Below are 21,129 nucleotides of genomic sequence, written 5' to 3' on the forward strand. Positions count from 1 at the left end.
ACCAGAGTGTCCGGATCTCAACCCTGTTGGGAGTGGCCCGTTTACAGATTTATTCCTTTTTTGTTGCTCTGCAACAGCCCTTTAAGTAGTGACTGCTCCCTGTATCTAATGTCTCTTTACCCCTTGGTACTTAATTGACTGTTGTAATTAATAATGCTTTATATTAAATTTTCCCTGTTCAAATTACCATGTGGTTTCTTCTAATTGTACCTTGACTGATATATAAGGTTTATAAGTAGTAGTACTTTTCTCATCTGATTGTTCTGAGGATTAAATGGGATAATACATAGTATTGCCAAGTGTTTAGAATACTGTCTGCCATTAAGTACTTAGTATTTGTTGGTGATGTTAATACTGTTATTATCATCATCATCACTGTCACTGCCACCAACTAGGAATAACATTTCTACTTTTTGTCCACAGGATGTTTCGTCTTAACTCTATTTCTGCATTAGCAGAGCTGGCAGTGGGCTCTCGATGGTACCATAGAGCATCACAGCCCACCCAGATCAGGCGACGGCTGATGATGGTGGCTTTTCTTGGAGCATCTGCAGTAACTGCAAGTACTGGTCTCTTGTGGAAGAGGTGAGTGTTATCTGAGCATCCTGTTCCTGCATGTACTTTTATTCTTCCAGTTGTCTCTGTTATCTAAAAGGGATTGATTTCTGGCTTGACTTTGTATCAGAATTTCTTTGCTAAATCATTTGGCATTGATAATATTTGTCTATGAAATGAGATGTTTCAGGGAATTAAGCTATCATGTCAAAACAACAAATAGGAAATATTCTGCTTCAAGGTCTGCCTGTCTTTTATAGGGTGAAAAAGAAGTTGGGAGGGGTATAATAAACAGAGTCCATGGCTTTTTATTGGCTGAGTCCTTGTCAGGAAAGAAGAGGTGTCTTTCTTCTTCCTGTTGGGCTCTGCTATCATTACAGAGTGTGAGAGCTCCCCCTGGCTCTAATTGAGGTTTCTGTTTATTAATTTTTTACATTTTCCCCTTTTGACCAAGATCTTTCTCTGAAAGCATTGCTGATCAAGAACCAGGTTTTCTACTGTCAGTGAGTTTTCATATTTCAGTGCCAGGGAGGAACTTTCCTGGATCTAATGTCTGACGTTGGAGAGGAAGTGCACAGATTGGAAACCTGTTGAGGTCACATTTGAGTAACAAGGAGGTGTAAGAGGGAGAACTCTCATGCATGTTTTATCTGAAGTTCACTGTTACCAAGATCATAGACGTTGGAAATCATCTGAAACATTGTCATCATTAAAGGTTTTGGCAACACATTTCCAACAGGCCTTGTCCAGATATCTTGGGATAGCTGTCTCATCAGATGTTGTCTCCTTCAATTTCAGGAAATCTTTGGTTTCAGGTCACCAGATGACGTGCAGGTCCAGTCAGGGTTTGGCGCTTTCTTTAGGTTTGTGATGTGAATCTAACAGTCTCTTCCTTGGAGTTTGGCAGCACAAGGGTTGGTTAGCAGTACCCGATAGAGGCCTCTCCAGCAAGCTTGAAGAGAGTTCTTCTGGAGATGTCTTTTCCAGTAGACAGAATCTCCAGGTGCAAGGTGTGATGCTTAAGGTCTTCATCTCCAAAGAGTGCACTGTGAAAAGATTGCTTTACCAAAGCATGATTATTTTTAATAGAAGCAATTAGGTCTTTGGAATATTGGAGTATCTCTTCTTTTATCATTTGTAGGTCAGAAGAAGCAGGAGACAAGTGCATTGGGCATCCTGTGACTGTTTCAAAGGGTGAGAGTTTATGAGTTCCAAAAGGGGTGGATCTGAGATTTAGAAGGACCAATGACAATGCTTTGGCCAAGGTATTTGGAGGGCCTCCACAAATTTTACCAGTAGAGTCTTAGTAATGCCTTTAGTCCTTTTCACTAAACCAGAGGGTGGTAAGCACAGTGAAGGTCTTGTAAAACCAGCCTAAATTACATGTTAAGGTTCAGTCACTAAATAGTGTAGGAGGTTGAAGGAATAGAGTCATTACCTTGGCTGAGTAAGTAGGAAAAATCTTTATAGAATAGATTATCAGTTTCAATTTCTAGTTAGCCCAAGGGGCCTTTACTGAACATTCAGTTTTTTTCTTGCTGTTCATAATAGGATGAACATAGGAAGCCCATCAGATGATTTGTCTTCATGTAGAATTTTCTTTCAAGTGCAAGTTTTTATCTAAATACCTGTTTGTGATTCTTTTGGTCTCACATTTCTTCTTTCAGTGCATTTTTGTTGTTGTTGTGGTAAAAAATATGTATAACATAAAATTCACCATCCTGCAGTATAATCTTTAAAAATTGTGAATCACTGTATTGTATACCTGTAACTTACTGTACATCAACTATACTTCAGTTTTATACAGTAGGTTCTTATTAATTATCTATTTTATATATAGTAGTGTGTATATGTCAGTCCCAGTCTCCCAATTTATGCCTTTCCCTACTTTCCCCCTTGGTAACCATAAGTTTGTTTTCTACATCTGTGACTCAATTTCTGTTTTGTAAATAGGTTCATTTGTACCCTTTTTTTTAGATTCCACGTACAAGCGGTATCATATATTTGTCTTTCTCTGTCTGACTTACTTCACTCAGTATGACAATCTGTAGGTCCATCCATGTCGCTGCAAATGGCATTATTTTGTTCTTTTTCATGGCTGAGTAATATTTCATTGTATATGTGTACCACATCTTCTTTATCCATTCCTCTGTCGATGGACATTTAGGTTGCTTCCATGTCTTGGCTATTGTAAATAGTGCTGCAGTGAACATTGGGGTGCATGTATCCTTTCGAATTATGGTTTTCTCCAGATATATGCCCAGGAGTGGGATTGCTGGATCATATGGTAGCTCTAGTTTTAGTTTTTTAAGGAATCTCCATACTGTTCTCCATAGTGGCTGTACCAATTTACATTCCCACCAACAGTGTAGGAGGGTTCCCTTTCCTCCACACCTTCTCCAGCATTTATTGTTTGTAGGTTTTTTGATGATGGCCATTCTGACCAGTGTGAGGTGATACCTCATTGTAGTTTTGATATTCATTTCTCTAATAATTAGTGATGTTGAGCATCTTTTCGTGTGCCTGCTGCCCATCTGGATGTTTTCTTTGGAGAAATGTCTCTTTAGATCTTCTGCCCATGTTTTGCTTGAGCTGTTTGTTTTTTTTTTTTTTTAAAGAGATACTTTTTTTTTTTTCTCCCCACCACGTGGCATGTGGGATCTCAGTTCCCTGACCAGGGATTGAACCCGTGCCTGCCCCCTGTCATGGAAGCACAGAGTCTTAACCACTGGACCTCCAGGAAGTCCCGGGTTGTTTGTGTTTTTGATAGTGAGCTGCATGAGCTGTTTGTATGTTTTGGAGATTAATCCCATGTCGGTCACTTCGTTTGCAAATTCTGTGTTGATTGATAGAAATTTAGGTTTCTCCCACATCTTGGCTACTGTGAATAATACTGTACTGAACATGAGAGTGTATATATCTCTTTGAGATCCTGATTTCAGTTCCTTGTGATGTGTAACCAGAAGTGGGATTGCTTAATCATATTCTAGTTAGAAAACTAACATATTCTATTGTTAGATTTTTGAGTATCCTCCATACTGTTTTCCATAGTGGCTGTATCAATTTACTTTCCCACCTACAGTGTACCAGGCATCCCTTTTCTCCACATGCTTGCCTACACTTGTTATCTTTTGGGTTTTTGTTTTGTTATTTGTTTGTTTGTTTGTTTTTGAGCAAAGCCATCCTACCAGGTGTGAGGTGATATCTCATGGTGGTTTTGATTTGCATTTCCCTGATGATTATTGATGTTGAGCACCTTTAATCAAGTTATTTATTTTGTTGCTATTGTGTTGTAAGAGTTCCTTTTATACATTTTAAATATTAACCCTTTATTAAATATATGGTTTGCAAGTATTTTCTTCCAGTGTGTAGATGGTCCTTTCATTTTGTTGATTATTTCCTTTGCTCTGCTGAAGGTTTTTAGTGTCACGTAATCCTGCCTGTTTTTGTTTGTTGCCTGTGATTTTGGTGTCATATCCTTTTTATTTAAGGCTGAATATTATTCTGTTATACAGATATACCATATTCCCTTTATCCATTTATCTATCGATATACATTTGGGTTGCTTCCATGTTTTAGCTGTTGTGAATAATGCTGCTATTAACATGAGTGTGCAAAAATCTCTGAATGACCCTGCTTTCAATTCTTTCGGATATATAACCAGAAGTGGGATTGCTGGATCATATGTTAGTTCTATTTTTAATTTTTTTTAAAAAAAATTATTTATTTATTTATTATTTATTATTATTATCTTTTTGGCTGTGTTGGGTCTTCGTTTCTGTGCGAGGGTTTTCTCTAGTTGCGGCGAGCGGGGGCCACTCTTCATCGCGGTGCGTGGGCCTCTCACTGTCGTGGCCTCTCTTGTTGCGGAGCACAGGCTCCAGATGCGCAGGCTCAGTAGTTGTGGCTCATGGGCCCAGTTGCTCCGCGGCATGTGGGATCTTCCCAGACCAGGGCTCGAACCCGTGTGCCCTGCATTGGCAGGCAGATTCTCAACCACTGCGCCACCAGGGAAGCCCTTATTTTTAATTTTTTGAGGAACCTTTTCACGTAGAACTTTTCACGAATTTCATTGCTGTTGCTCCTGCTAAGCTTTATCTGAAAATCTTTATTTGTTTAATATGATGGACCTCCTTGATTGATAGATTTTTTTTTTTTTTTTTTTTTGCATATCCAGGGCCCTTGCACAATCTCCACCATCTGTAAACAACCTAAAGAGTGAACTTGGTGATAAAGGGAAGAGTAAAGATGGAGGGGAAGATTGTAACCACGAAAAAAAGGCTTCAGGTGTTTGTCTTGAGCCTTATCCTGAAGAGAAAAAGAAGAAACGTTCTGGATTCAGAGACAGAAAAGTATGGAACACAGTCTTATAAATTAATTAAAACTATAGTTAATTCTATTTTAGAATAATGCTGTTGAGTCTTTTATCATATATTTCAGATGGTTTATATTCACTTTGAAGTTATTCACCTCTTTGCTATTTTCCGGCATGTTCTAAGGCAAATGTACTCTTTGAATGTGAAGTTAATTGGGATAGTGAAAAGGACCTAGGATTGGTAATCAGGATTAGCATGTAGTTTCTTTGTTCTTTCAATTCAACCACCTGAGGTGATTATTGCTTTTTAGATCTTTCTGATGCTGAATGTTTTCATATATGTGAAGTTGAGTCTGTGATATACTGATTTGTCATGATGCCAAATTGTAAAGGCAGAATAAAATCTCTTTGGAAATATATAAATATTTCCAAAAAATCAACTAATTTTGAGGACAGCATAAACTCAACATAATTCCGGCATTTTATACCTTTAACACAATATGCTGTTATACAGTTTTACCTGAGAAACGTTTAGCTCCTCTGTAATTAATGCCTATGATATTGGGCATTTGAATTCAGCAGACCAGTGACGAAAAGGCAAAAGGCTTAATTTCTTAGACATTTTGCATGTTAACATTGAAATTCAGGGAATTACCTTTACTTGCTAAAATATAGCTAATCAATGCAACAAGATAATTTGAGTTACTTTGTGTGTGTTGTGGGGGTGTATAATTGCAAGCAAGAGAAATTTGAGAAACTTGGATCTTTTGTTTATTTGGATGAAGCTATTAAATATGTCTTCTCATTTCCAAATCCACTTCTGATTAAACTGAATTTGAACAAAAGTTATGTATCACAAGTTAATTATCTATCGTGCCATTTTTTCCAAAATGATACATTTATTTAATCTTTTGCCCTGAGTGAATTTGAGGAAAGTTCAAATTTATCTTGCACAATCAGCTTCACTTATAGTCAAACTTTACATTTTACAGTGTTGGGCAAAAATGACCCAAATAAATGGTTATTTTTGAATCTTCCATTTTCTGCTCCCGCTTTCTGCTTAGCAGATGACTATATCTTATGCTTCACAGAAAAAATGAAAGCTATCAGTGTAATTTACTTAATTAGTAGCTCCCAGAGTTATAAAACCTTTCTAATCTATATCTGAAATAGTTCTTATTTCTTTCACTAAAGTCTCAGTGAATGGGTAACCATTCCATGTGTCATTTTGTCTCCCCAAGAACCTATTTAAAAACGTACTCTTTTTCTATCCCGTTTTCTTTTCTTCTTTTTTTTTTTAATTTATTTTTGGCTGCATTGGATCTTCGTTGCTGCGTGCAGGCTTTCTCTAGTTGTGGCAAGCGGGGGCTACTCTTTGTTGCGGTGCGTGGGCTTTTCACTGCGGTGGCTTCTCTTGTTGCGGAGCATGGGCTCTAGGCGTGCGGGCTTCAGTAGTCGTGGCACGTGGGCTGAGTAGTCGTGGCTCGCGGGCTCTAGAGCGCAGGCTCACTGGTTGTGGCATATGGGCTTAGTTGCTCCACGGTATGTGGGATCTTAGCGGACCAGGGCTCGAACCTATGTCCCCTGCATTGTCAGGCAGATTGTTAACCACTGCGCCACCAGGGAAGCCATATCCGTTTTTAAGAATTTTGTTTAATTAAGAAAAAAAATTTTTTTTGGCCACACCTTGTGGCACGCGGAATTTCCCTGACCAGGGATTGAACCCACATGCCTGCAGTGGAAGCGCTGTGTCTTAAGCACTGGACTACTAGGGAAGCCCCCAACTTCATTTTTTTGCACGTGGGTATCCAATTTTCCCAACATCATTTGTTGAAAAGGCTGTCCTTTCTCCATTGAACGGTTGTGGCACCCTGGTCAAAATCATTTGATGATGTGTCTGAGGGTTTATTTCTGGGCTTTCTTTTCTATTTGTCTGCTCTATATGATTGTCTTTATGCCAGTACCACATTCTTCTTATGACTGTAATAAGTTTTGAAATCAGGAGGTTGGAGTCCTCCAACTTTGTTCTTCTTTTTCAAAATTATTTTGGGTCTTTGGAGTCCCTTGAGATTGCATGATGGACACATAAGTTGTTACCGTACCTTGGCAATTGTGAACAGTGCTGCAATGAACATGGAGTACAGATATCTCTTTGAGATGCTGATTTTATTTCCTTTGGATATACACCCAGAAGCTGGATTATTGGGTCATGTGGTTCTATTTTTTTTAATTTATAAATTTATTTATTTTATTTATTTTTGGCTGTGTTGTGTCTTCATTGCGGTGTGTGGGCTTCTCATTGTGGTGGCTTCTCTTGTTGCAGAGCACGGGCTCTAGGCGTGCAGGCTTCAGTATTTGTGGCTCGCAGGCTCTAGAGCACAGGGTCAGTAGTTGTGGCACACGGGCTTAGTTGCTCTGCAGTATGTGGAATCTTCCCGGATCATGGCTCGAACCCGTGTCTCCTGCATTGGCAGGCGGATTCTCAACCACTGCGCCCCCAGGGAAGCCTGGTAGTTCTATTTTTAATTTCTTGAGGAACCTCCATACTGTTTTCCCTAGTGACTGAATCAATTTATGTTCCCACCAACAGTGCAAAAGTGTTCCCTTTTCTCCATACCCTCACCAACACTTGTTAAGATCTCTTATCTTTTTAAAAAAATTTTTATTTTATATTGGAGTATAGTTGATTAACAATGTTGTGTTACTTTCAGGTGTACAGCGAAGTGATTCAGTTATACATATACAAGTATCTACTCTTTTTCAAATTCTTTTCCCATTTAGGTTAGTACAGAATATTGAGAAGAGTTCCCTATGCTATACAGTAGGTCCCTGTTGGTTATCTATTTTAGATATAGCAGTGTGTACATGTCAATTCCAAACTCCCAGTCTCTCCCTCCCCCCAGCCCTTCCCCGCTGGTAACCATAAGTTTGTTCTCTAAGTCTGTGAATCTGTTTTGTAAATAAGTTCATTTGTGTCATTTTTTTTTAGAGTCCACATATAAGTGATATCAATGATATTTGTCTTTCTCTGTCTGACTTACTTCACTTAGTATGATAATCTCCACGTCCATCCATGTTGCTGCCAGTGGCATTATTTCATTCTTTTTCATGGCTGAGTAATATTCCCTTGTGTATATGTTCCACATCTTCTTTATCCATTCATCTGTCGATGGACATTTAGGTTGCTTCCATGTCTTGGCTATTGTAAACAGCGCTGCAGTGAACGTTGGGGTGCGTGTATTCTTTCAAACCATGGTTTTCTCCAGATATATGCCCAGGAGTGGGATTACTGGATCATATGGTAGCTCTATTTTTAGTTTTTTAAGGAACTTCCATACTGTTCTCCATAGTGGCTGTACTAATTTATATTCCCACCAACAGCGTAGTAGGGTTCTCTTTTCTCCACACCCTCTCCAGCATTTATTGTTTGTGGACTTTTTGATGATGGCCATTCTGACTGGTATGAGGTCCTCATTGTAGTTTTGATTTGCGGTTCTCTGATAACTAGTGATGTTGAGCATTTTTCATTTGCTTTTTGGCCATCTGTATGTCTTCTTTGGAGAAATGTCTATTTAGATCTTCCACCCATTTTTTTATTTTTTATTTTTTATTTTTCCTCATGCCATGCGGCTTGCAGGATCTTAGTTCCACGATCAGGGATTGAACCTGTGCCCTTGGCAGTGAAAGTGTGGAGTCCTGACCCCTGGACCACCAGGGAATTCCCTGTTTGTTTTTTTGACAGAGCTGAATGAGCTCTTTGTATATTTTGGAGATTAATCTCCGGTTGGTCGCTTTGTTTGCAAATATTTTCTTCCATTCTGTGGGTTTTCTTTTTGTTTTGTTTATGGTTTCCTTTGTTGTGCAGAAGCTTTTAAGTTTAACTAGGTCCCATTTGTTTATTTTTGTTTTTATTTTTATTACTCTAGGAGGTGGATCAAAAAAGATATTGCTGCAATTTATGTCAAAGAGTGTTCTGCCTATGTTTTTTCTAAGAGTTTTATAGTGTCCAGTGTTACATTTAGCTCTTTAATCCATTTTGAGTTTATTTTCGTGTATGGTGTTAAGAGAATGTTCTGATTTAATTCTTTTACATGTAGCTGTCCAGTTTTCCCAGCACCACTTATTGAAGAGACTGTTTTTTCTCCATTGTATATTCTTGCCTCCTTTGTCATAGATTAATTGACCATAGGTGCGTGGGTTTACTTCTGGGTTTTCTGTCCTGTTCCATTGATCTATATTTCTGTTTTTGTGCCAGTACCACACTGTTTTGAGTACTGTGGCTTTGTAGTATAGCCTGAAGTCAGGGAGCCTTATTCCTCCAGCTCCATCTTTTGTGTCTCCACACAGGTCTTTTGTGTCTCCATATAAATGTAAAATTTTTTTGTACTAGTTCTGTGAAAAATGCCATTGGTAATTTGATAGGGATTGCATTGAATCTGTACATTGCCTTGGGTAGTATAGGCATTTTGACAATATTGATTCTTCCAATCCAAGAATCTTCTTTCTTAATGTAGGCATTTATTGCTATGAATTTCCTTTTAAAACTGCTTTTGCTGCATCCTATGTTTTGATATTTTGTGTTTCCATTTTCATTCCTCTCAAGATACTTCTTAATTTCTGTTTTCATTTCTTCCTCGACCCGTTGGTTTTTCAGGAATGTGTTGTTTAATCTGCACATATTTTTGAATTTTCTAGTTTTCTTCTTTCTGTAGTTGAACTTTAGTTGGATACCATTATGGTCAAAAAAAGATACTTGATATGATTTCAATTTTCTTAAATTTATAAAGCCTTGTTTTGTGACCTAACGTGATCTCTCCTGGAGAGGGTCCCATGTGCACTTGAGAATAATGTGTATTCTGCTGCTTTTGAATGGAATTTTCTGTAAATGTCTTCGAGTTCATCTGGTCTAAAATGTAGTTCAAGTCCAATGTTTCCTCATTTATTTTCTATTCAGATGATCAGTTCAAAATGGGATATCAAAGTTCCCTACTATTATTATATTGCTGTCTTTTTCTCCCTTCAGTTCTATTAATATTTGCTTTATAAATTTAGGTTCTGTCATGTTGGATATAAAACTGTTTACAAATGTTTTATCCTCCTTATGAATTGATCTTGTATAATTATATTATTCTCTTTTTTGTCTCTTGTTATAGTCTTTGGCTTAAAGTTTATTTTTTCTGATATAAATTTACCTACCCCTGATTTCTTTCAGCTTCTATTTTCATGGAATATCTTTTTCCATTATTTCCCTCCAGTCTGGGTGTGTCCTTAAAGCTGAAGTGAGTCTCTTGTAGGCAGCATATAGTTGGATTTTTTTTTTTATTCATTTAGTCACTCTGTGTCTTTGATTTTAGAGTTTAGTCCATTTACATTTAAGGTAATTGTTGATGAATATGGACTTATGATTGCTATTTTGTTATTTGTTTTCGTGGTGTTTTGTAATTCCTCTGTCCTTTTATTCCTCTCTTATTCTCTTCCTTTGTGATTTGATTTTTTGCAATGATATGCTTAGATTTCTTTTCGTCTTTTGTGTTTCCAGTATAGGCTTTTGCTTTGTTTGTACCATGGGGTTTACATAAAGCATCTTATATTTATAACAGTGTATTTTAAGCTGATAACTTCCAACATATACAAAAACTCTATATTTATATACTCCCCCCCATATTTTATGTTTTTCATGTCACAATTTATATTTTTTATATTGTATGTCCATTGTAAAATTATTGTAATTATTTTAATACTTTTCCTTTTACCTTTCATATTAGAGTTAGAAATGATTTACCCACTACTATTAAAAATTAGAGCATTCTGAATATATTTACCTTTACCAGTGAGTTTTATATCTTGATATGTTTTCCTGTTAATAATTATTACATTTTTGTTTCAGTTTGAGGAATTAATTAGCTCTTTAACATTTCTTGTAAGATTGGTCTAATGTTGATGCAGCTCCCTCAGCTTTTGCTTATCTGGAAAAGTCTTTATTTCTTTTTCAATGCTGAATCATAACTTTGCCAGGTAGAGTTTTCATGGTTGTCAGTTTTCTTCTTTCAACACTTTGAATATATCATCCCCTTCCCTTCTGGCTGCAAAGTTTCTGCTGAAAAAATTTGCTGATAGTATTATGGGAGGTTCCTTTGAATATAACAAGTTGCTTTTCTCTTGCTTTTATGATTCTCTCCTTGCCTTTAACTTTTGACAGTGTGTGTTTTTTTGGATTCATCTTGTTTAGAACTCTATAGGCTTCCTGGATCTGGATATCTGTTTCTTTCCCCAGATTAGGGACGTTTTCATCATTATTTCATTGAATAAGTCTTCTGTCCCCTTTTTCTTTTTTTGTAATTTTTATTTTTAATTCATTTTTTTATTGAAGTATAGTTGAATCACAATGTTGTGTTAATTACTGCTGTATAGCAAAGTGACTCATTTACACACACACACACACACACACATATATATATATATATATATATATACACATTCTTTTTCAAATTCTTTTCTATTATGGTTTATCACAGGATATTGAATATAGTTCCCTGTGCTATATAGTAGGACCTTGTGGTTTATCCATTCTATATATACCAGTTTTCATCTGCTAATCCCCAATTCCCAATCCAACCCTCTCCCACTCTGCCCCCTTTTTCTTGTTCTTTCTACTTCTAGGACCCCTTTAATGTGTATTTTGGTTCACTTGATGGTATTCCATATGTCCCTTAAGATATTTTTATTCTCTTTCATTCTCTATTCTTTTGGCTCCTCTGTATGAGTTCCACTGTTTGTCTTTGAGTTCACTTATTCTTTCTTCTATGTGATCTAGTCTGCTGTTGAACCCTTCTATTGAATTATTCAGTTCAATTATTGTATTCTTTAGTTCTGTGATTTCTGTTTGGTACATTTCTATCTCTTTGGGGGTTTTTTTTTTTTAAATAAATTTATTTATTTATTAATTTATTACTTTTGGTTGCATTGGGTCTTTGTTGCTGCATGTGGGCTTTCTCTAGTTGCGGTGAGCGGGAGCTACTCTTCGTTGTGGTGCGCAGGCTTCTCACTGCGATGGCTTCTCTTGTTGCGGAACTTGGGCTCTAGGCACGCAGGTTTCAGTAGTTGTGGCACGCGGGCTCAGTAGTTGTGTCTCGCAGTCTCTAGAGCGCAGGCTCAGTAGTTGTGGCGCATGGGCTTAGTTGCTCTGCGGCATGTGGGATCTGCACGGACCGGGGATCAAAACTGTGTCCCCTGCATTGGCAGGCAGATTCTTAGCCACTGCACTGCCAGGGAAGTCCCTATCTCTGTGTTTTAATTCTTTTTTTGTTCGTGCATTGTTCTTCTGACCTTGGTGAGCATCTTTTTATAATTGGTATTTTGAACTCTAGATCATGGAAATCACTTACCTTTGTTTCATTAAGGTCTGTTTCTGGAGTTTTAACTTGTTCTTTTTTGAGAACATATTTGTCTGTTTCCTTATTTTCCTAGACTTTCTGTGTTGGTTTCTAGTCCTTAGATGAAACAGCCATCTCTCCCTGTCTTGGCAGAATGGTCTCATGTAGGAGATGAACCTTGCCAGTCAGCCTGGCCCAAGCTCTTGATTGTCTCTAAAACCTTTTTGATTGTCCAAGTTGCCTTCTTTGTTTTTGGTGCCTCCCTGTAGTTGAGAGTGTGCCAAGACTTGTCAGTGTCCCAAAGCAGAGGATCACAGTCAGCACTTAGATGCATGTTGATTGGAAGCTGGCTTTTCAGGCAACATCTGGGAAACTAGCTAGTTAAGCCCCTTCCAGGGAGAAACTGGGAGATGGAGGTTTTTGTCTGCTTCCCCTGAGCTTGGCCCAGGTGTATAGCCATAGGGTTGTCCTTCTGCACCCATTACAATCTGCTTCTTTTTTTGCTACAGTCCTTTGGGACTCAGGAATGCAAGCCCTGTTGACTTGCAGAGCCAGGTGATTCAGGGACTTATACCTCAGATGACAGCTAATAAAGCTGAGGTGCAGACGTGTGTACAAGCTCCTTCCAGGGAGATCCTAGCAATTTGGAGTAGGCTAGATGGAGAAATTGGATGAGGCATCCACTCTCTTCCCCAGTCCCCATGGAGGGTGTCAGCCAGCCCTTAGATGTGTGCTAAATTAGAAGCCTGACCTTCCGGCAGCAGCTTTTAATATGTGCAAATAGACCTTTTTCAAGGGAAGACTGGGAGGTAGGTGTTTTTTGCCTTCTTCCTCTGCACTGATCCCTGGGGCAACAGAGACTCTGAGTTCTCCAGAGCCTGTTAAAAACTGTTTCTTTGTTTTCTGTAGTCTTGTGGATCTCATGGATGGAAGTCCCATTGGCTTTCATAGTAGTTGTTTTGGGGGCCCATCCTTCAAGTGGGAGTCTTACAAGTTGGGGTGCTAGATGTAACATCCAAACCCTTTACTGCTCAGGGAGAAGCTGGAGGCTGAGAGTTCCCTCCCATTTGTATGGCACTGTGCTAGAGGTGAGATTTATGGCAAGAGTGTGTCTCAGTCTTTCCTACCAGTTTTGATGTCGGTACTTTCTCGTTGACCCAATGTATAGGCATTGTTCAGCTAGTTTCTGAATTTCTTTCAGAGGGAAATACTCCATGTATAGCTGTACATTTGGTGCATCCATGGGAGATGGGGAGTTCGGGAGCTTCTGATGTCGCTATTTTGGTTTTGGAATGGCATCTTCATATTAAGAAGCCAAATTATTTAGTTCAGTACAATTGTAAGTACTTTTAAATTGATTGATAGGTGAACATGAATAATAAAAGACATAAAATATGCTCTATATGCCAAACAAAATCCTTAGGAACTTAGGTGACTAGAAAACCCAAGTAAGTTTACTTATTATACACATAACAGAACAAATGAAAAATGGAAGGAAAGTAACATTTATTGAGCATTTTCTGTCTTCCAGGCATAGTATATGTACATACATGTGTACACATGTAAATGTGTGTATGTTTGTGCATATATGTGTGTATGTACACACATATACATGTATGCACACATACTTACATACATATATACTTAATGCTTGAACCAACTGAGTAACTTGTCTAAAGTAGTATAGCTGGTTACTTACAATAGAAGGAATCAAATATAAGTCTGTGTAACTCTAAAACCCTTGCTCTTTCCATTGCATTCTTCTAACATAACATGTTTTGGTTACAAAATTTTGCTCATGGTGTACCCTAGGTCAGTTAACATCATGCCATTTCAGATTTCTAAAGGTGATCCTGAGCCCTGATTTTTTACTTTATCTTTTTTAATGGCTATTACTAGTTTGCTAGTTTTCCACTGAATGGAAGTGATGTTAGCCATTTCTAGACCTGGCACATAATATCTCCCACAAGGTTTTTCAATGCCCTTTCTCCCTTTCTTGCAGGCTGGAATGGCCATGAGTAGAATTGACCTTGGAAGCCACATGTTGGCTGCTTTCATCTTGACGTTGGTTCTTTACTTTTTTTCCAGGGGTTGTAGTTGTCAGGCTGTGAACTGTAGAGCTGAGAGGGACCTATTTCTCCCAGGCACAAATATTGGGGATGGATTGGGGGTCTTTCATCCAAGTTGGTCTGGGCCCTTTCTGGGATCTTCTGAGCTTTCCAAGAGGCTCCAGAAACAGAGGCTGCATCTCAGTGCTGACTTCCCTTCACATGAGCCCCCTAAGCCATCAGGGGAAACTGGTGAAAAATGGGGGTTGGGAGAGGCTCCATCCAAGCAGACTCAGAGTGGGGGCAGATCAGGACCCTTGTCTCTGGAGCTCCAGCTGCGGGTAGGAGCAAGGGTCTTGGATGCAGTAAAATGCCCAGGGCAGGTAGTGTGAGCCCAACTGTGTTGCGTGGCATTAGGGTAGGGTAACTAGGCACAGGGTGGGGGTGTGGGGAGGGGGTTTTGGCTGGCTGGCTGAAGGCATGGATCTGGGAAGTGCCAGCAACCTGGCCTATCCACCCAGCCTATCCGCCCTGCCATTTCTCATAGTAGTTGATTGCAGCTACTATTTGGCTACTCTTGTGCATTTCATATAGGAAATATAATGCTGAATTTTGATACAAGTAAGTCTGGCTGTTTTAGTGAAGACAGCTGTCTTAACATGAAACTCAAGAATGTTTTAAGTAGATGATTGAATGTAACTATTATAATTTCCTTAGTAAATCTTTTCACCAGGCTAAATGTTCCAAAATTCTTCAACAGTTTTCTATATATCTTAGCTTCCAAGCCTTTGTTATCTTAGATGCTATATTTTAAACCCTTTATATAATAGTTGTTAGTGTTCCTTTAACATGACTACTTAAAAGGAGGCAGCTCCATATCAAATTGTGTGATATGGTCTTTAAGATACATTGCTAAGTGAAAAAAAGCAAAAATATACTATACAGTATGTCTATACTAAACTCTTACCAGTGCGGGAATGGAGAAGGTCTATCTCCTCGACCTATTATTTCAAACTAAAACTAATTAATGATATTCAGCAGCATATTTTTTTGGTAACAATCAAGGATCTGATTTTCAGTCTGTAAACCATTGACTTTTAAGTTGTTATTTTTCTATCTTTATCTTATATATGATTGACTTTTTAGTTTACAAAGCCATCTTTGGCAGTAGCTGTAGCCCATACCCTAAATATTGTAAACCGATTATTTTTTGTTCTATAGCTGGTATGACCCAGCAGATAGTTGTAATTAAATATAAAATGCATTTGATTTAAGACTCATAGCTAAGTCTTAAGGCTGCTAAGGGAGGGATCCCCAACCCACGGGCCACTGACTGGTACTAGTCTGTAGCCTGTTAGCAGCCGGGCCTCACAGCAGGAGGTGAGCGGCAGGCGAGTGAGTGAAGCTTCATCTGCCACTCCTTGTCGTTTGCATTACTGCCTGAACCATCACTCGCATTACCGCCTGAACCATCCCCCCACATTGCTCTCATTACTGCCTGAACCATCCCTGCCCCCCCAGCTTTTTGTGTCTTCCACAAAAGCGGTCCCTGATGCCAAAAAGGTTGGGGACTGCTGTGCCAAGGGACTGCTTAGTGTGTTTGCCACATGCCAAATCTATTGAAAATTTTTCTGAAATCAGTATTCAGACTTTAATGCAAATTAGCATTAGAAAGGTTCCTGTCATGTATAGTTACAAATTAGCATTCCTTTCTTATTGGTTGAAAGCACATCTCGTAGTGGAATTGAGACCATTTTTAAGCAGCTGCCATCAATGACCTCAAAGTGACCATCTAGCCAGAAATGACAGTTACACTAATAGCTGTGTTAATAAGGTAAATTAAAACATTAATAATGTTTTTTTAAATATAGTGAATTGCTTTATAGACATTGAATTCACTGGATTTTTAGATCATATTGCCTTGACACATTTTCTAACCAGTTATTTATAAGATACTATTTAATGTTGGTTAACTCAACATATAAAATTCAGGTATGAGAGACATCTTTTCACCAAAGTACTGTGTAGGCTGTAGAAGAATATTATGCAGAAGATACAGTATTTTGTATGTTTCGTGTACAGAATGGGGGCTTGGGTGCAGGATAAGGAAACAGGCTTTTATATTAACATTATAATCTTTTAATTAAACGTATGCCATATATAATTTTGTTCCTATTCAAATATTTGCTTGTGTTCTTCCCAAGTCTACTCTTTTCTAAATATGCTATATTTAAATGTTATCTGGAAGTCTACATTTTTAAATTAATTAGTAATTAATTAATTTGGTCACGCTGCATCTTTTTTTTTTTTTTTTTACGCTGCATCTTAATTACAGCAGGCAGCCTCCTTAGTTGCAGCTCACTGGCTCCTTGTTGCAGCAGGCAGGCTCCTTAGTTGTGGCAGGTGGGCTCCTTAGTTACAGCTTTCCCGCTCCTTAATTGTGGCACATGGACTCCTTAGTTGTGGCACGCGAACTCTTAGTTGCGGCATGCATGTGGGATCTAGTTCCCTGACCAGGGATCAAACCTGCGCCCCCTGCATTGGGATCGCAGTCTTATCCACTGCGCCACCAGAGAAGTCCCTGGAAGTCTAATTTTTTGATCAAAAGTAAAAGTCTTATTGCTTCAGACCTGTTAATAATTGAGTTTCCATGATATGTAATTTTATTTTTTTGTGCTATTGTGTAATGTACTTTCTGTTTGAAGGACTGTTAGCTATTCAGACCTGTGAAGTCCCACGTCTGTTTTGTTTTTGAATTCAAGAAATTGCATGGAAGTAAAAACTGTAAAATCAGTCCCTTTTTAAAAACTCGGTAGGTATTTAAAAAATGATAGGCTCCCATATATATGGTATTATACTCTTTTACTGAGACCTTTTGAATTCTTTTATGACATTTTTCAATTTTGCTAGCTTTCAATGATTTAAGAAATTAGAAAATATTCAAAATTCTGAAGAAAACTTACACAAGCATTGCCTCAATTGGAGTATGAATCGTATATCACAAGTGTTTGAGACACAAGTAATTTCTAATATAAAAAATCCAGTTAGAGAAAAAAATGATATAAAATTGCCCCCCAAATAAGAGAATATACATGAAAATGAGATGCTTAATACAGTAACACTCTCTGAATTTCCAATTTTAGGTGATGGAATATGAGAATAGGATTCGCGCATATTCCACACCAGACAAAATCTTCCGGTATTTTGCCACCTTGAAAGTAATCAGTGAGCATGGTGAATCTGAAGTGTTTATGACACCACAAGATTTTGTGCGATCCATAACACCCAATGAAAAACAACCAGAACGTAAGTTGCTGAAGTGAAAAATAAGATTGTGATATTTATTTCTTTATATGCTTCTTTGTTTCTCTATGTATTGCCTAAACTGTATAAGTCCATGTAATAATTATATTCACTATGTAGCTACTGAATGTTAGGCATTATGCTAGGGTTTAGGAGTAGAAAAGAGGAGCCTGTAATCTAAAGCGCTAAGGAGATTATACACCTCTGGCTGAGAGTCATTGCTTGTAATTAGACTGTTCCTGAAGACAATGGATTACAGATGTGACTGCTGTCAAGTTACTCTTTGGTGGGATAGACAAAGACAGTAACAGGTAATTTCAGGAATGTGGCAATTTGTTAAAGAACAGGTGCTATGGCAGTATAAAGAAGGGACACTTAACTCAGTCTGGAAGTTTAGAGAATGGTTCTAGAGAATACATCTAAATTTGAATAAAAGTTAGACAAACATAGAATAGAGGAAAGGATGTCTCATTTAGAGGAAATGGCCGAACAAACAAGTTGTGAGGAAAGAAAATAAAGGGCTTAATATTGTAAGTTAAAGGTAATTATTTACAAATGTATATGGGAGACGTGGTGGAAAAAATGACAGAGTAGGGAGCTTCAAGAATCAATTCTTTCACTGAAGCAATCATTATGCTGCCCAAAATGGATGGAATCAACTTTTTTTGGATCACTGGAATCTAATAAAAAAGTTATAGCAACCAGTGAACTGCTTAATGAAGAAAGAAGCTGTTAAATTTTGGAAAGAAAGTGTCCTGGCCTTTTGTTTACCTGCCTACCATGCCCTGTTTCCCAGCTTAGCAGCAGCCATGAGGATGGCAGCCTCCATTCCTCGTTTGGCTTACTAGTGATGGGGAGATCACTGGGAGGCAATATAGACTATTTCTCCAAAAAAAGTGGTTGTGCATTTTGACTCATCTGGTAGTTTCCTGAGCTACCAGCACAAAGGCTTGCCTTTTGTTTCACCCACCTCAAGCTAAAGTACCTTTCCAGGTGTCATCTACTGAAAAAATTTAAAGGCATATACCACCTGTAGCCATTGGGCCAAGAGAGGGCAGATAGGACCAGCAGCAGACAGACTGAAAAGCCTCTGAAGGAGGAGGCTGAGGATAAAGACATTTCAGGGAATAAGAGCTTTCAAGGGCTACTGCCTGGGGAATCCAGAGTGATGCTCAGGCCAGACACATACTTGGAAAAGACTTGAGTGGGCTTGTATAGTTGTGGTCCATGCAAGAAGGAGGTGAAAGTTAAGGTGGAGTTGTAGGAGAATCTAGCTAAACATCAAAAGGAGGCCCTAGCTCAGAGGCAATCTACAAACACTAGGAGAGCTGGGTTCTGTTTTGTTTCGTTTTTTCATTCTTTTTGCCTCCAACATTTAAGGAAATCTCTGAGGTCACTTGATGGCTGCTTAGATAATAGAGCAGAAACTTCAATGATGACACATAATGAGGAATATAATCTTTGCAAAAATAGTTTGGAAAAATCACTAAACAAAGTGATGACTGTGGTCCTCAGCAAGTTACCATGTCAAACCCTGGGAAGAAGGGAGAATATGATTTCCAGAATTACCACATTGCAATATTCAAAATATCTAATTTTCAATTTAAAAAATTGCATGGCATATCAACAATAATCAGGAATGTATGAACCATTAATAGGAAAAAAAAAGAAAGAGATTGACAGAAGCCATTCCTGAGGAAACCCAGGCGTTGCACTCACTAGACAAAGACTTTACATCAACTATCTTAAATATGTTCAAAGAGCTAAAGGAAACCATAGACAAAGAACTGTAGGAAGTAGGGCGTATTATGTATTAATAAATAGAGAATACCTATAAAGAAATAGAAACTGTCAAAAGGAATCAAGTAGAAATTATTGAGCTGAAAAGTAAAGTAAATAAAATGAAAAATTTACTGAAAGAGTTCAACACAGATTTGAGCAGGCAGATAAAAGGACCAGAAACTTGCAGATAGGTCAATTGATGTCCAGTCTGAGGAGCAGAGCAAGAAGAATGAATAAAAATGAATAGAGCCTAAGATACTTGTGGGACAATATCAAGTGTATCAACATACGCATATTAGGAGTCCCAGAAGGAGAAATGAAGACATTTCTAGATAATCAGAAGTGGAGGAAGTTTGTTGCTAGTAGACATTCCCTATAAGAAATGCTAAATGAAATTCTTTAGGCTGAAATGAAAGTATACTGGATAGTAACCAAAGTCATACAAAGAAAAATTTTAAATGATAAAGACCAGTAAAGGTAACTACATAGGGAGATATCAGTATTGTTTTATTTTTGGTTTTTAACAACCTTTTTTTCCTGTATGGTTTAAAAGACAAATTTGTAAAACAACAATTTAAATATGTTAATGTTGATTCAAACTAGATTTTTTTCAATTTAAGATGTTAATTGTACTCTTCAGGTTAACCACTAAGAAAATAACTAAAAAATATACAGAAAAGGAAATGAGGAGGAAATAGAAATAGTACACTAGAAAAAAATCAATCAAACACAAAAGAAGGCAAGATTGGAGGAGTCCAGGGACAAAAAAGATATGACATATAGAAAACAAATAACAAGATGGAAGAAGCAAGTGCTTTCTTATCCTTAATCACTTTAAATATAAAAGTATACTCACAAGTTAAAAGACAGAGACTGACAGGAGAAAAAAATATGATCTAATTGTATATTGTCTACAGGAAACTCACTTTAGATCCAAGACACAAATAGGTTGAAAATGAAAGAGTACAAATAGGTTGAAAATGAAAGAATACAAATAGGTTGGAAATGAAGGGTACAAATAGTAAACAAAAGAGAGTTGAGGTGACTATACTTATATCAGACAAAATAGACTTTAAGTAAGAAATTGTTGCAAGAGACAAAGAAGGACATTGTGTATTGATAAAAGGGTCAGTTCATTAAGTAGTTATAACAGTGCTAAATATATATACCCACCAAATGAAAGACCCCAAAATATGTGAAAGACTGACAGAATTGAAGGGAGAAATAGTTCTACAATAATGGTTGGAGACTTCATAACCCTTTTTCAGTAATGAATAGATCATTTAGTCAGAAGGTCTTTAAAGAAATAGAAGACTTAACACTGTAAACCAACTAAACCTAATAGACATGCGTAGAACACTCTACTCGAGCATTAGAATACATTTCTTCTCAAGCACACATCAAATATTCTCCAGAATAGACAGATAGACCATATGTTAGGCTACAAAACAAATCTTAATAAATTTTAAAAGATTAAAATCATACAAAATATCTTTTCTGATCACAACAGAATGAAACTATCCATCAATAACAGAAGGAAAAATAGAAAATTTATGAATATGTGAAAATTAAACAATACATTCTTAAACAACCAATGGCTCAAAGAAGAAATCACAAGAGAACTTAAAAAATACTTTGAGATGAATGAAAAAGAAAACAGAACTTAGCAAAACTGATGTGATGCTGCAAAAGCAGTGGTCAGAGGGAAACTTATAGTTGTAAACACCTACATTTAAAAAGAATAGGGCTTCCC

At 37.6% G+C, this 21,129-nt stretch overlaps 1 protein-coding gene across 4 annotated transcripts in view; it reads left to right on the forward strand.

Annotated features, from left to right (window-relative positions):
• MICU1 (mitochondrial calcium uptake 1) overlaps nucleotides 1-21,129 on the forward strand; it is a 220,716-nt gene that overhangs the window by 35,727 nt on the left and 163,860 nt on the right. For all 4 annotated transcript variants that reach the window (XM_036829181.1, XM_036829178.1, XM_036829180.1 and 1 more), the window contains exons 2-4: nucleotides 424-585; nucleotides 4,733-4,907; nucleotides 17,435-17,597. In XM_036829181.1, the coding sequence (XP_036685076.1) occupies nucleotides 425-585; nucleotides 4,733-4,907; nucleotides 17,435-17,597 (499 nt within the window). In that variant the 5' untranslated portion in view covers nucleotide 424. The remainder of the gene's footprint in view (nucleotides 1-423; nucleotides 586-4,732; nucleotides 4,908-17,434; nucleotides 17,598-21,129) is intronic.

The sequence above is a fragment of the Balaenoptera musculus genome, chromosome 16 (genome assembly GCF_009873245.2).
Source record: "Balaenoptera musculus isolate JJ_BM4_2016_0621 chromosome 16, mBalMus1.pri.v3, whole genome shotgun sequence".
NCBI classification, from domain to species: Eukaryota; Metazoa; Chordata; class Mammalia; order Artiodactyla; family Balaenopteridae; genus Balaenoptera; species Balaenoptera musculus.